This window comes from Tamandua tetradactyla, chromosome 24 (assembly GCF_023851605.1).
Source record: "Tamandua tetradactyla isolate mTamTet1 chromosome 24, mTamTet1.pri, whole genome shotgun sequence".
Lineage (NCBI taxonomy): Eukaryota > Metazoa > Chordata > Mammalia > Pilosa > Myrmecophagidae > Tamandua > Tamandua tetradactyla.
In genome coordinates this window covers 38,229,947-38,247,168 of record NC_135350.1, presented here as the reverse complement: position 1 = coordinate 38,247,168, position 17,222 = coordinate 38,229,947, and the positions used below count along the sequence as shown (strand labels likewise).

The following is a 17,222-nucleotide window of genomic DNA, read 5'->3' as shown; positions in this document are numbered from 1 at the left end:
CCTTAAAGTAATAAAGTACTTGCCTTCATTTTTCTATTAGTAACACAGAGCAAATAGTTCTAGACAGAATCACATGTTGAACTTCTGTTTATGGCTCCCTTTCCCATAAATTATTGAATGTTTCCTAAGGACCCATGTTGTATTAAATTTTGTGGCAGATTCAAATTAGTATAAGACACAATCCCTTTCATCCTGAAGCTCTTATACGTATAGATGGAATGATAAAATTTAAATACTAATAAACTTTGCCAACTGGTTCCAAATTATGGATTGCCCTCTGTTCTAGTCTTCCTAGCTGCTGGAATGCAATATACCAGAAACATAACAGCTTTTTAAAAGGGGAATTTAGGGCGGGCCGCGGTGGCTCAGCGGGCAAAGTGCTTGCCTGCTATGCCGGAGGACCTCGGTTCGATTCCCGGCCCCAGCCCATGTAACAAAAACGGAGAAACAGAATACAATAAAACAAGAAAATGTTTAAAAATGTTTCCCTTTCTTCCTTCCTTCCTTCCTTCTATCCTTCCTTCCTTCTCTCTGTCTTTCCTTTAAAAAAAAAAAAAAGGGGAATTTATTAAGTTGCAAGTTTACAGTTCTAAAGTCATGAAAATACCCAAATTAGAGCGTGGATATAGCAATGTCCAAGCTAAGGCATCCAGGGAAAGACACCTTAGTTCGAGAAGGACAATGATGTTCAGGGTTTCTCTCTCAACTAAAGGCACATGGTGAACATGGCCATGTCTGCTAGTTTTCTCTCCAGGCTTCTTCTTTCATGAGGCTCCCCCAGGGACGAGTTCCTTCTTCATCTCCAAAGGTCTCTGGCTATGTGAGTTCCCATGGCTCTCTGATGGCTCTGAAGTATTTTCCAAAATGTTCCTTCTTAAAGGATTTCAGTAAACTAATCAAGACCCATCTGGAATGGGTGGAGTCACATCTCCCTCTAATCAAGGTTAATATCCACAATTGGGTGTATCACATCTCTGTGGAGAGAATCTAATCAAGTTTCCAACATACAGCACTGAATAGGGATTAGAAGAAATGGCCACTCCCACAAGATGAATTAGGATTAACATGGCTTTTCTAGGGAGCATAATTCTTTCTAACCAGCATACACGTTTTACATGTAATAGTTTTTAAAAAATGTTTTTGTACAATCACAATCAGTGGTTCCCAGTTGTACAATGGTGGTTCATAGTATCATCATATAACTATGCATTCATCATCACAATCAATTTTTTAACATTTTCATTACTCAAAAAAAGTAGAAAAGAGCATCCAAAATATTCCATATTCCTGCTCCCCTCTACTATTTATTTATTGAATTTTTTTTTTTACTCATCTGTGTATACACTGGGAAAATGGAGTGTCAGTCACTAGGTTTTCACAATCACACAGTCATACCTTAAAAGCTCTATAGTTATTCAGTCGTCTTCAAGAATCAAAGCTATTGGATTACAGTTCAACAGCTTCAGGTATTTCCCTCTTGCTGCTTCAATACACCAAAAAACTGAAAAGGCATATCTATATACTACATAAGAATAACCTCCAGAATGATTTCTCAACTCTATTTGAAATCTCTCAGCCTAAACAAGCTGTGGTATATATATATACCATATATATATATGATGGAATACTACACAGCTATAAAACATAGTAAAGTCATGAAGCAAGTAACAACATGAATGAATCTTAAGTACATAATGCTGAGTGAAATTGGCCAGAAACAAAAAAGACAAATACTGTATGGTCTCACTAAAATGAACTAACACTGATACATGTAATGGTTTCTGAGAAGCATGACAGGGTGGGGAAAGAAGCACCAGTGTGGGATCAGAAGCCCAGGGTTCTATCTTGGTGGTTGTGGACAAGTCATTTCACCTCTGAGTTTTCAGTTTTTTCACCTATAAAATGACAGCATAATTTCTGCTCTGCATGATTTCAGGGCTGTTGTGAAAGTAAAATGAGATAAGGTATGTGAAAGTATGAAAGCATCATGAAAACTTTAAGGCACTATACAAATTCAAGGAATTCTTAAGTAGGACAGAATGAAATTAAGGATGAATTAAATGGTTGGGAAAGTATCAGGAGAATGGGGAGCCTGATGTTGATGTTGAAGGGTAGGGACAAAATGGATCAAAGATATGTGAGTGCAGGATGGAGAGAAAAAAATAAACCTTACACAAGCACTCTGAGGCAAGTGGTTTATCCCTATTTAACAAATGAAGAAACTGAGGCTCAAAGAGATTAAATAGCTGAAGGATATACAACTGGCATGTGACTATGCCAGGGTAAGAATTCAGGACTATCTGATCCCAAAATCCTCATACATAAGCATTATGCTTTGTTGCTGGATAGAAAACAGAGACAAAAACAATTCTGATTTATGGATGGCTCAGAGACGAGACAAAATGAACTGGAGCCCAGGGGACACATTCTAAATCATGGGGAAAGGTTAGATTAGGTTATAAAGGTTAAATGAGGCCAGCTTTGGAAATTACTTGTATCATACTTTCCACTCGTTTTCAAACCCAAATGTATTTTTAACGTTTATTCTCAAAGTTACTCTAAGTAAATAGGGGAAGTAGATTGAGGGGCAGTATATAACACAGGTGCTCTTAGGTCATGCGGCTACTAACAGTAAGGCTGGTGCTGAATACAAATCTCACTATTTCAGGCTAGTGATTTCTCTGATAGGGTGCAGTGAGGGTATGGACGGACATAGCCAGTATTTTCTCTCACCTATGGCTACAAGGTCACGCTAACTTCATCAAGACTCTTCCCTTCTTTCCACTACCCACTTTCACAGTCAGCAGCCTCAGTCACTTATCTCTCACTGAATGCCTGATGCCCGTGGAAAGTGTAGATAAAATGTACCCTTCCTTTCTTGGTTTTGTTTTTCTATATGAATTTGAAGACAAAAAGTATAAAATTAAATAGTGAAAACTTTAGTTTCTAAGAATATATGTGTATTTCTTTCTACTCCAGATATGCTGTCAGTAACCAAAAATAAATGCATTTACTTACTGTTTTGAACCATTATTTTTTTTTATGTTTTTGCAGGTTTACAAAAAAGAAAGCATGCATAAAATACAGAGTTCTCATTTACCACCCTATTGCTAACACCTTGCATTAGTGTGGTGCATTTGTGATAATTCACCAAAGAACATTTTTGTGCTTGTACTATTAACTGTGGTTTGTCAAGTGAAGTAGTCCCTTTTTAAAATTTTTATCTTAGTGACACAATCTAAAATTTTCCCCCTTTAACCATATTCACATATAATGTGATATGCAGTGCTAATTACATTCATAAAGTTGTGCTACCATCACCACCATCTATTACTAAAACTTTACAAATCCACTCACATAAAAACTTCATACAATTTAATCATTAACTCCTCATTCTCTATCCCCACCTCAGCCCCTGGTAACCAATATTCTAGTTTCTGACTCTATGAGTTTGTTTATTCTTATTAGTTCATGCCAGTGATGTCACACAATATTTGTCCTTTTGTGTCTAGTTTATTTTACTCAATGTGGTGTCCTCAGGGTTCATCCGTGTTATAATGTGCTTTAGTAATTCATTCCTTTCTTATTGTTGAATAAATTCCATTGTATGTATATACACATTTTGTTTATCCATTCATCAGTTGATGGACACTTGGGTTGATTCCATCTTTTGGCAATTGTGAATAATGCCACTACAAATATCAGTGTGCAAAAATCTGTACAAGTCCTTCCTTTCAAATCTTTTGGGTATATGCCTAAAAATGGGATTACTGGGTCCAATGGTAGTTCTATATTTAACTTTCTGAGGGAATCACTGAACTATCTTCAACAGTGGCTGCATCATTTTACATTTGTACCAAGAATGAATGCACTCCTATTTCTCCATATCATCTCCAACATTTGTAATTTTCCTTTTCAAAAAAATAGTAGCCATTCTAGTGGGTGTGAAATGGTATCTCATTGTAGCTTTAATTTGCATTTCCCTAGTGGGTAATGATATCTTGGATATATGGTTTCCAAATATTTTTATGATAAATTCCCTTGATGCACAAAAGTTTTAATTTAATCAGGGCCCATTGACCTATTTTTTCTTTGGTTGCTTGTGCTTTGATTGTAAAGTCTAAGGAATTGCTACCTAACACAAGGTCTTGAAGATGCTTCCCTACATTTTCTTCTAGGAGTTAGATAGTTCTGGTTCTTACATTTAGGTCTTTGATCCATTTTGATTTCTGAATGATTAATGTGTATTTAATTACAAATTTGGAAGATTACAAAATGGAAAAAATTTGGAAAATTACAAAATGAAAGAAATTTGAGCAACATTATAACCCATTTAAGAGCTCAAATTTTTCTTTTCCTGAAGCCCATCATTTTGTTTTTAAAATGTGACTTTTAGAAAAGAGGACTAAAAGAGATCTTATTAATCTTATCCCTTTGTATTATTGATTATTTCTAATATGTTAAGGATTCTTTTCCATCTCCTTTTCCAGCCTAAATTTGAGAAGAAAAGATATTTCCTCTTTGGGTTACTGTGTGGACTCTCCCTCCTCAATTTAAATGTTGCCAACCTTCCTTTCCCACTGGCTCTGTTTAAGAAACTTCTGGACCAAGAGCCATCACTGGAGGATTTAAAAGAGCTCAGTCTGCGTTTCGGGGAGTAAGTAAATCTGACTGCTTTTCCAGGACCACATCTCGTAATGTTTATGTTTAGGCAGAAAAAAATGTCACACACATACACATACACAGAAGAGTTCTCAGTTTCAATATATGTTTGTATTTTTTATAAATTTGAATTTTAGCATGACTCATAATTTAGTAAAACTTCAAAAATGAAGAGAAGCTGAATGCTCCTCTAATTATCAACCAGTACAATAAACAGAGCTATGGGCCAACCCCTTAAATTTATCCAGGTACAAACAGTTACTTTGAACGGCACAAGAATCATGCATGCTGTGCCTAGTTTTAAATGTTTCAGCATGTCATAAACTAAATTTTTTAAGGGTTGATGAATACTTGTTCTCTTGAAGATGCCAGGTGGAGTGAAATAAGTCAGACACGAGGGAAAATATTATGTGATTCCATTTATATAAAATAGCTAAAATATGCAAACTTATAAGAGACAAAAACTTGAATACAGGTTACTGGGCAGGGGAGAAGAGAGAATGAGGAGTTAATGCACAATAGGTACAGGGTTTCTGTTTGGAGTGATGGGAAGGTTCCAGTAATGGATGGTGGTGAGGGTAGCACAACATTGTGAGTGTGATTATTTCTACTGCATTGTATGCTTGGGGGTGATTGTGATGGGAAAGTCCATGTATAGATGTTTCTACAATAAAAAAAGAGAGAGAGACTAAAGAGACAATAACAGCTAAATCTATACATGATCCTGGACTAGATCTAATAATGGAGGAGAAAATACCCAAAAGAATATTATAGGAACATATGAAAATATTGGTGCATAGACTATAAGCTATATATCCATGTTAAATTTCTTGAACTTGATAACTTTGTTTAAGGTGATTACATAAGTGAATATCCTTTTTCTTAGGAAACATATATAGCAGTTGTAGGTATTCAAGGAGCACGATGTTTACAACCCACTCTCAAATGTTTGCATAATCGATAAATAAATAGTAAGATAGACCGACAGATAGAATGATATGGCAAATGTTGAAGACCTTAAAAGTTGGTGGATTTGAGTATCTGGGTGGGCAGTATCTTGGAGTTCTCTATACATATTTAGTTTGTATTGTTTTTGCAACTGACCTGTGAGTTTGAAATTATTTAAAAATAAAACATTAAAAAAAGAACACTTGTTCTAAGTTTAAAAGCAAACTATATCCTGTCAGGAAAATTATGGCAACATGTATGATAGGCAAGGAATTAGTATCTCTGCATCACACATGTATATGTATGTGTATATATATATGGCTATATAAATTGTATGTATATATATACAGCTAGGTATGTACCTCAGCTATACACACGCACACACACACACACACACATGGCTAATCAAAAAATGGAAATATACTCAACCTCACTTGGAAATACAAATGTAAATGATTTGTCATTTTTATACTTATAGATTTACCTCTGTTAAAAGTTTTTCATAAGTTATAAGTTTGGTAACAGATTGGGAAAAATGACTCTGTTCTCATGTACCACTGGTAGGAAAATAAGCTGGCAAATTCACACGGTATGCCCTGACAATCTGGAGTAGAATTTCTTAACTTTGGCAACATTGACATTATACACCAGGTAATTCTTTGCCATGGGGGCTCTCCTGGGCATTGTAGGATTAGCAACATCTGTTGTCATTACTCGCTGAATTCCAATAGCATCCCTTCTCTGCTAGTTGTGACAACCAAAGACGTCTTCAGATGTCGCCAGATATGCCCTGGAGGGTAACAGTTACCCCTGGTTGAAAGTCACTGCTCTAGAGGTAGGGAAGCCTTTTTGTACTTTCCGCAAAGACACAGCAGTGCCTCAGTGACAGCAGTGGTCCAACAAATCAAAGTGTGAATGAAGGCTTGCTTTAGGAAGAGGGAGTGGGAAGTGGAGGAGAGGAAATTTACATTGCATTTATGTGCTGTTTGAAAATTTTTCCAAAGATCATTTATTATTTACAAAATTTTATCAGATCAATAAATATAATTCTTTAAACCAAAATTTTCATTAGGAGTTTGCAAGAACTTCTAAATGATGAAGCTGATGACATCGGAGATGTACTTTACATACATTATTCTGTGAGTACTAATGAAAGTCAGATTATAGTTTAGCTGTAATCTGTTTTTTTAAAGATAATTCCTTGTATCATTCAAAATATAGAATTGCTATTTTTGAAGGGTCTTTTGTTTCTGTACAACAGGACTTTCCCCAACCCTCCTCATTTTTTTAAAATTAAAAAAATTTTAATTTATTTTATTTTATTTTTTTATTTATGATACATAACCACATACAAACACAAACATTCTTACCATATGATCATTCCATTCTTGTTATATAATCAATAACTCACACTATCATCACATAGTTGTATATTCATCATCATGATCATTTCTTAAAACATTTGTATCAATTCAGAAAAAGAAATTTTAAAAAACAGAAAAAAATTCATACATACATACCCCTTACCCCTCCCTTTCATTGATCACTAGCATTTCAGTCTACTAAATTTATTTTAACATTTGTTCCCCCTATTTTCTATTTATTTTTAATCCATATGGTTTACTCATCTGTCAATAAGGTAGATAAAAGGAGCATCAGACACAAGGTTTTCACAATCACACAGTCACATTGCGAAAGCTGTATCATTACACAGTCATCTTCAAGAAACTTGGCTACTGGAGCACAGCTCTGCATTTTCAGGCAGTTCCCTCCAGCCTCTCCATTATACCTTAACTAAACAGATGGTATCTATTTAATGCATAAGAATAATCTCCAGGATAACCTCTTTCGACTCTGTTTGGAATCTCTCACCCATTGACACTTTATTTTGTTCTTTCCCCTTTTGGTCAAGAAGGTTTTCTCAATCCTTTGATGCTGAGTCCCAGCTCATTCTAGGATTTCTGTCCCAGGAAGGTCCACACCCCTGGGAGTCATGTCCCACATAGAGAGGGGGAGGGCAGTGAGTTTGCTTGTCCTGTTGGCTGAGAGAGAGAGATCACATCTGAGCAACAGAAGAGATTCTCTTGAGGGTGACAGGCTTAATTTTAAGTAGGCTTAGCCTATCCTTTGCAGCCAACCCTCCTCATTTGATGTCTATTTCCATATACTCTCAACTGAAGTGAAGATATAGCAGTTGTTCAATTAATGTGAATAATGTTATTAACAAAATTTAATAATTTATGCCTAAAAACAATGTACAACATGTATTAGAGGAGGGTGACCTCTAATAGTATAATATTTATTACTATATAATATATATTATTATATTGTATTAATATGTATTATATTATATATTAATATATATTACTATGCTTATTAAAAAGGGTGAACTTAATAAATATATAGCTCCTACTTATTTAAATTCTATGGGGACACTGTACTGGCAATCATGGTATCAGGGGTGTTGATTATTCAGACTTTCATTCTTAGTATCTGAATACACTATGGTTACAGATACATTGGGACCAAAATGATGTTGATTTAATTCCAAATGGGACCTCAATACTTGTGGACCAAACCAACAAGTAAGTTTTGAAGCTTCAAATATCTGCTTTGAATACACATAAAATGTTTGTATCACTAGTCTTTAAAAATGTGTTATAGCTTCCCAGATTATCATTTCAGTTTAAAATACATGAACCCCGATAAATATACCTAAAGATATACATGAATAAAATTCATATGGATCTAGGTCACAGTAGGTTTCTGAGTCCAAACTTAAGTGTATTGATTGAAGCATCAGAAGAAAAACAGGACGCATCTCAGTATCTAGCAATTGAGATGTGGTTGTTTTCTACTCTAAGTGGTTCCAGATTAAATGTGATAAATTGAAATAAAGTACAATATGTTCTCTTATGTTGGTTTTATTTTTGTTTCTTTGCTGTGATTGCCCATACTCAATGTTTGCTTACATGCATGAATTTATGTTAACTGAACATATGGGGGGGATCATGAGATGAAGTAGTCAAAGGGCAAATATTGAACAAGTAAAGTCTTAGGCAGGTTACCTAATGTGCAAGAAGAGCTTTTGTCTTTTGGAAAGGAACAAACCTGGGTGAAGCTGTCTTTTTTGCACAGTGTTGTTAGGGCAGCCATGTAAATGAGGCCATTCTGGCTCTTTCTGCTTGTCAAGGCATGTGGAGCTGCAGCAGTGAGATAATGGTGATGTTCTGGCTGCCTAACGATATAAGCCTTCACTTACATTTTCTTCTTGCTACACTGTTGTGATAGATTGTGGGATGAAGGAAAATTTAATGCGTTGACTGGGCTGGTGCAGCAGATAGTCCTTCTGAATCGGGGTCCCCCAGGGACAGCGATTGCTGGTTCTATCCGGGGCGTTCACAAATGAACACATGTTCTTGAAGGTGTTCATTGCACATATATTTTAGGTCATGTGATATGTTAAATACAATGTAGGATAAGAAGACTCGGTCCCTGCCATCGGGAAATTCATCAGGTAGTAAGGAAATAATTTCCATAAAGTGACATGTGTTGCAAGAGGGGAGGGGGGAGGAGCAGAAAGACCAACATTCTGAAAATCAAGTCCATATTGAGAGTTGATGGATGATAGAAGTTTTCAGGTATAGAGGAAACATTGAATGCTGCGGCCGAGCTGCAAGAGATGGTAAGGTAAAATGGACAGAGATGAAGTGAGAAGAGGCTGCCCAGTCTGGAAAGGCTCAGATGGAGGATGGGTTCTTGATCTCTGTTAAGAAAATTTGGAATTTACCCTGTAGGCAATGGGGAGACTTTGAAAGGTTTTAACAGGAGAGTGATATATTCAGATTAGTGTTTTTAAAAATCACTCAAGTGCACTGATGAAAATGAGAGCAAAGCAAAGTTTTAATCTTTCAGCTTTATTCTCTTAAGTACCTTCTGGCTGGCCAGATGTTTTTATATCCCTGTATTGTACGGAATTGTATCCTATGCAGAAATAATTTATTATTCTTTCTCAATAGAAATGGTAAAAGGACAAAGTAGAAAATATTTTAGTCGGTGATAAAGTATGTCATTGACTATTTTTTCCTTGCCTCAAGGAAAGACTATATTTCTAAATGTGTCGATTACATCTTCAACACCTCTGTGAAGGAACCATATGAGGAATTTCAGGAAGGATTTTATAGGGTTTGTAACAAGGAGATACTTGAATACTTCCAGCCTGAAGAACTTAGGGAAGCAGTAGTTGGAAATACTGATTATGACTGGAAACAATTTGAAAAGGTAGATAATACTTAAAATGCCCCATATTTTTCTAAACAATGTCTACGTATTCCCGTCAAAAAACATTTTTCTCCCCCTTCTTCCCAAGGAATCAAAATACAGCCAAGAATACCACAAATCACATCCTACTATACTGATGTTTTGGAAAGCTTTCCACAAATTAACTTTGGATGAAAAGAAAAAATTTCTTCGTAAGTATTACGTTAACAGATGGGTCTATACTCATTCATCTTTTAAAAAAATAAATATTTTATTTGTGATGAAGCCATTATTAATGGTGGGTCATACATGTTAACGACAGAACAAGGGTTAGAACCCAGGTCCCCTGCCTTCTAGACCAGTGTCTTTTTCTTTTGCACAAGACTGTGTCCCAATAAAATAATAATTAAAAAAGATACTGCTATTTACCCCTTTTTTGTCCCTGATTTTAATCCCACTTCAGTTTTTAAATCACATCATCTTTCCTCACTCCAGTTGTCTCTTAATCAAGCTTATCTTTCATCTCCATCTTAATTTAATCTTCTAAATCCTATGATATTAGGATCTTAGATATAATAATAGCAATGACAACTGATGATAATAACAGCGTTTATTGTGTGCTTACTCTGTAGCAGGCATAGTACTGCTCAGTGTATATCTGTTACCTCTATTTTCTCCCTATCCGCCTGGTGAGGTAGGCATTATTAATTTTTCTCATTTCATAATGAGGAAAAAGAGACCTGAAACATTTAGTAGTCTGGTTAGTGTCAGACTCGGAATTCAAAAATGACAGGCTCTTGGCCACTAACGATATATGGCCTCCTGTTATAAGAACCTCTCTTGGTGGGAAAACTAAGGCTTCCCTAGGATAGACTTAATGACTTATTTTTTCACCTTATCAAATTTTATCACCTCTTCTGAGATACCTGTCTTTCTTCTTGCTATTTTTGTTTCTACTGAGGATGTCTAGGACACTCCAGTTACTCTACAAGCCCAACCGACTTTTTCATAAACCCAACCCCTACCTGTCGAATGTTCTCTCTTACCACAGACCCTTGCTACAGCCCAGTGGTTCTAGTCTTTGTACATTCCCTGAGTTCACTGTAATACCTTCTCATTTCTCGCTTTTTCCCTGCCTTGAAAACTCACTCAACTCCTCTCTGCCTTTCCATATCCTCTTTTTGAGACACTAGCCAGGTATGACCTCCATGAAATCTGCCTGGCTACTTCTCTCTCCTTGCCCTGAGTCTCAGCCCATTCCTTAAGGTAATTAGTTTCATTCTTCCTACTTGAGCTAAGTTAGACTTCCTTATAACTTATTATTTTTTCAGGTATATACGTTTTTTTTTTATTAGTTTTTATTTATTTATTTATTTATTTTGCATGGGGAGGCACCGGGAACCAAACCCAGGTCTCCAGCATGGCAGGCAAGAACTCTGCCTGCTAAGCCACCATAGCCCACCCTCATGTATATATTTGTAGTCCAACAAAATCGTGAACTCATTGAGGATAGTGACCGAACGTCTTGATTTTCCTATACGATAACATGGTCCCGTGTAGTTCTCTCTGCACTCAATACATTTTTATTGAATAAAATGATTAATTTCCTCCTTTTAATTTTAAGGTCTACCCATTCTATTGAAATATCTTAACTAATTTTTTTTCTCTCTCCAGTTTTTCTTACAGGGAGTGATAGGGTGTATAACCGTACACAGAAAATGGGAATATATTTTCGCTGTCCTGAAACATCCAGTGAAAACGATTACCCAAGATCAGTGACATGTCATAACATCCTGGACCTCCCCAAATATTCTACAATGGAAAAAGTAGAGGAAGCACTTCAAGTAGCCATCAATAGCTACAGAGGATTTGTCTCACCGAATATACCAGAATGATTATCTCTGAGAGGTTCAGTGAGACCTCAGAGTCTTAGGCCCCCTCATCCTTGGATATTTTTTGTTCTTCCTTATATCTAATTAGTACAAGAGGTTAATTGATTTTTGTTAAAATTAGTTGACAAATGTTGGGATAAACAATAAAACGATGAATGAAGGATAATAATTTTTGATCAAACAAAATTATGTGAAACAATTCCTATTTTCCTAAACTTGCTATTTAAGGTATTTGCCTTTTGTTGACTTGTTTCCTAAGCAATAATTATGATTTAAAAATAAGTTGTGGCAGGCCACGGTGGCTCAGCAGGTAAGAGTGCTTGCCTGCCATGCCCAAGGACCCGAGTTCGATTCCCGGTGCCTGCCCATGTAAAAATAAAAAATAAAAAATAAAAAAATAAATAAGTTGTAAACATTAAAAGCTGATAGCTTTTAAAAAATATTATTGTACATCTAATAAACATTGTCTGAAAGTATAAAATACAGGTTAAAGTTTGAATAGAATAAACAAAAATATAAACAAATTTAACACCTTAACATTAAGTTTTTATGGCATATAGATGTATAGTTTATTTTATCTTCAGGAATGTCTACAGCTTTGGTTTAAGCAAACTGCTCTGTAAGTTATTTGATGTTCTAAGAAATGACCATGACAATGAATATGCAACTATGTGATAATATTGTGAATTACTGATTATATATGTAGAACAGTATGATCACATTTTAAGAATGTTTGTGTTTCTTTCTTATAATTTTTTTAATTTAAAAATTAATAAAAAAAATTTTTTAAGTTATTTGACAAATCCAAATGTGAAGGGATTCACTAATTTATTGAATAATTATGTGTATGCACTTCTGTGTCCCACAAATGCCATCATCTTTTGGTTAAACACCGAGCGCAACCAGGAACTTCTGTGTAATTGTAATAAGGGCAATATGAAGAGGATGAAATAAGTCTCAACATGATGGCTATCTGCTGAATTTATGGAGAGATGTGACCTTGGTGGAAAATAGCCAGTGAATTTTGTGGAGCAGTTGTATCTGATAATTTTAATTGTGAGCTGTGCTATAAATGCCTACTGTTACTCCACACCATACGTGGGACCTTACTTTGGGAAATGAAAGACTACTTTGGGGCAGGTATACCTCGAAGTCGGATGTGGAAGGTCAGCAGGAATCACCCAAGCACAGACATACAGCAGAGACACTGAGTTTATGAGAATAAAGGCACTAGAATATGAGGTGGCTAATAGAAACATTAACCCTCAGCAAATCCTCCGAGTTATCTTGGACATGCCTGTTTTCCACAAGAAATGGAATGCAGGACCAGGTTTATTCTATTTGAATTTTAAAGGAAAGGGTGATCCCCCAAATCTTAGGAATCCCCAGGCACCAGACTTTGGGTTGTGCTCTTTAGGCCGTTCACCTCCACAAGGACTATATCTAAAACAAATAGGTGAGTTCTACCAAACATTTAAAAAAGCAGTAGCACCAATCCTATGCAAACTCCTTCCAGAAAACAGAAGAGGAGGAAGGATAACACCCCATGGCCAAGTGGTGTATAGCCCAGAAATGTACTTAAAAATCAACCACTTCTATTTTTTTTTATTAATTAAAAAAAGAATTAACAAAACAATTAGAAATCATTCCATTCTACATGTACAATCAGTAATTCTTAATAAAATCACATAGTTGCATATTCATCATTTCTTAGTACATTTGCATCGATTTAGAAAAAGAAATAAAAAGACAACAGAATAAGAATTAAAACATTAATAGAAAGAAAAAAAAATCAACCACTTCTATTTTACCGTGGACAATAAAAAAAGAGAGAGGGCAAAAAGAAAAATTGTATTATTTCCTCAATAGTTGCAGAACAAAACATTGGATAAAATTCAACACCCATTCATGAAAAGTGTTCGTAGTAAACTAGGAGCAGAAAAGAACTTCCTCAACCTGAATAAGAGCCCCCATGGAAAGCCTAGCGCTGACCTCATAGTTAATGGTGAAAGAGTGAGTCTTGTTCCCACTATGACTGGACACAAGACAAGGATGTTCACTCTCAGGGCTTCTACATTGTACTAGATGTACTAGTCCACATAATAAAGCAAGGAAAAGAAAGAAAAGGCATACTAGCTAGGAAAGAAAGGATTAAAAGTGCCTTATTTGTAAAGAGTGGGAGAAAGATCAAAGGAGATGGTGGAGTTACAGAGAGAAGGTAGGGTTTAACACGAGTGTGATTGCTGAATCATTATACTGACATTTCTTTTAGTTTCCAGTATCATAGAGCAGCTCAAAGTAAAAACCTAAAGTTGTGGATTTACAACCCATACCGAACTCCGAAATCTGTTCTACAACTAATTGTTGTGCTGTGCTTTGAAATTTATTGCTTTTTTGTATAAATGTTATTTTTCACAAAACAGAAAAAGTCAATTTGTGATGACCAATGCACAACTATATGATGATATTCTAAACCATTGATTATACACTTTGGATGATTACGTGGTGTATGAATATATATCAATACAAAATCGTAATTCATATAAAAAAGTACCTTATTTGTATGTGGCATTATCATTGTGCCAGTTTGAAACTCTTATGTACCCCAAAGGGCAATGTTTTAATCCTGATCCAATCTCGTAGGGTCAGACCTATTGTTTGGGGTGGGAAACTGATTGAATTGTTTCCATGGAGATGTGACACACCCAATTGTGAGTATGGCCTTTTGATGTGACTCCACCCATTCAAGGTGGGTCCTGTTTAGTTTGCTAGAGTCCTTTAAAAGGGGCGACATTTTGAAGAAACCTCAGATGCAGATGCAGATGCTTGGAGAACAGTTGCCCCAGAGCTGACAGACATGGATGTTTGGCAATGCTTGGAGTTTCAACATAGAGAGCAGATGCCTAGACACAAGCAGAGCCCCGCATGTGCCTTCCCATGAGATGCTAAGCAAGCCAGAATCTTAAAAGCCAAGAAAAGCCAAGAGATGAAACCTAGCCCTGGAAAAGCCAAAAGAGGAACCCCCACAGGAACAGAGGCTGAAAGCAATGGAGCCCAGGGGCAGCGGACCCACAAAAGCCAGCCACACGACTACCCAGCTGACAGAGGTGTTCTGGGTGGCATCAGCTTTTCTTGGGCAAAGGTAACCTCTTGTTGGTGCCTTAATTTGGACATTTTTTCGGCCTTAGAACTGTGAACTTGCAACTTAATAAAGCCCCCTTTTAAAAGTTGTTCCATTGCTGGTATATTGCATTCCAGCAGCTTTAGCAAACTAATACAATTATCTATACAGAAAATTATAAGAGATCTACAAAAAAAAAACTAGAAATAATAAATTAATGTAGAAATATAAAGGATATAAGGTCAATATATAAAAATCAGTTGTATTCTATTCCTTAACAATAACCATAAAATGAAATTTTAAAAGTACCATTTTGAATATCATCAAAAAAAAATTAAGAAATACTTAAGGATAAATTTAACAAAAGATGTTTGTACCCTAAAAACTCTAAAATCTTTCTGAAATAAGAAGCTTTAAATAATGGAGGTATATTATGTTTATGGATCAGAAGACTCAGCATTGTTAGCATGCCAGTTCTTCTCTACTTTTTCATTAGCTCTAATGCAATCCCAATGAAAATTTTAGCAATTGTAGAAATTGATAACCTGACCCTAAAATATATATGGAAATAAAAACACCTGGAATAGCTAAAACCCAACATTGAAAAAGGACAATGTTGGATTTCTTGTATGAACTGATTGAGACTTTGAAGCTACAGTAATCAATACAGTGTGTACCTAAAGTAAATATAGATATAGATCAATAGAACAGAATAAAGTCCAGAAATAAATCCAATCATATGTGGCCAGATGATTTTTTTTCTTTTCTTTTACATGGTCCAGGAATCACACCCAGGTCTTCCACATGGAAGGTGAGCATTCTTCTCCCACTGAACCACCCATACACCTGGGCCAAATGATTCTTTTGACAAAGGCGGCAAGGCGATTTGATAGGGTAAAGGCAAGCTAGAACACTGGAAATACATAAGGAAAGAAAACGAACCTCTACCATTACCTTACATTATAAATAATAATAAATTTGAAATGGAGCCAACACCTAACACTACAAAACTTCTAGATGATAACATCTTTGTAAACTTGGGTTAAATAAAAATTTCTTAAATAGGACCTAAAATGGGCCTGAATTATTGTATTGGTTGAATTGTGTCGCCCAGATAGCATGTCCAACTCCTAAGCCTGGTACCTGTGAATGTGACCTTATCTGGAAACAGGGCCTTTGCAGGTGTAATTAAGTTAAGGATATCGAAATGAGATTGTCCTGGATTTAGGGGGGGCCTTTGATCCAATGACTGGCGTTTCAGTTGGCTAACATTGCCAAAATGCAATATACCAGAAATGGGCTAGCTCTTAACAACGGGGATTTTTAAAACTACAAGTTAACAATTCTTAAGGCCTTGGATATGTTCAAATTAAGGTATCAATAAGAGGATACCTTCGCCGAAGAAAGACCAATGGCATGTGGGTTTCCTCTGTCCCATGGGAAGGTGTCTGCTGGTCCTTTGCTCCTGGATTCCATTGCTCTTAGGTTTTGTGTCCTTGCTTGCTTCCCCAGGGACACCTCTCTGAGCTCTGTGTCCTGCAGATCTTAGCATTTCTCTCTCTCTACATCCTTCCCTTGGTTTCATTTCTTTGCTCTCTGTATCTGTCTTCCTGTGTTTTCTGCCTTTATTCTTTTCTTAGAGAACTCCAATAAAAGGATAAAAGCCCACCTTGAATTGGATGGGTCACATCTCCATGAAAACAACCTAAGCAAAATGTTTCACTACACAATCGCCACAAGAATGGATTAAAAGAACATAGCCTTTTCTGGGGGCACATAACAGATTCAAACTAGAACGACTGGTGTCCTTAAAAGAGAAAAGAAAGTAATATTTGAGACACAGAGGCACAGGGAAGGTGATATGAAAACAGAAGGAGAAGTTGCAGTTATATCACCACAAGCCAAGGAATGCTAGCAGCCACCAGAAGCTGTTAGAGGTAGGGAAGCTCTCTTTCCTAGAGCTTTGGAGGGAGGGGCCCTACCAAACCCTTGATTTTGGACTTTTGGCCTCCAGAATTGGGAACCAATAAACTTCTGTTGTTTTAAGCCACCAAGTGGCAGCCCTAGGAGACTAATACAAATATGTAAAAGAAAAAAAATGACCAATTGAACTTGATAAAAATTTAAAACTTTAGTTCTTCAAGACACATAATAAAACTAAAAGACAAATCACAGACAAGCAGAACACAGTTCAAAACATTTATTTAAGAAAAGGGTGTGGTATATAACATACAAATAACTCTAATGTATGATATAAAGAATTCTTTGATAAGATAATCAAATTTAAAAATGGGCAAAAAAATTTGAATATACATTTCATCAAAGAAGAGATAGAGGTA

The 17,222-nt window shown here is 35.9% G+C and overlaps 1 protein-coding gene across 1 annotated transcript in view; it reads left to right on the top strand.

Moving 5' to 3' along the window:
- Positions 1-13,417, top strand: part of HERC6 (HECT and RLD domain containing E3 ubiquitin protein ligase family member 6) — a 58,897-nt gene extending 45,480 nt beyond the window's left edge. Inside the window, exons 18-23 of the mRNA XM_077142885.1 lie at positions 4,491-4,657; positions 6,683-6,749; positions 8,125-8,195; positions 9,708-9,891; positions 9,980-10,082; positions 11,545-13,417. Coding sequence (XP_076999000.1) covers positions 4,491-4,657; positions 6,683-6,749; positions 8,125-8,195; positions 9,708-9,891; positions 9,980-10,082; positions 11,545-11,765 — 813 coding nt within the window. The 3' untranslated portion in view covers positions 11,766-13,417. The remainder of the gene's footprint in view (positions 1-4,490; positions 4,658-6,682; positions 6,750-8,124; positions 8,196-9,707; positions 9,892-9,979; positions 10,083-11,544) is intronic.
- Positions 13,418-17,222: the final 3,805 nt, after the last annotated feature.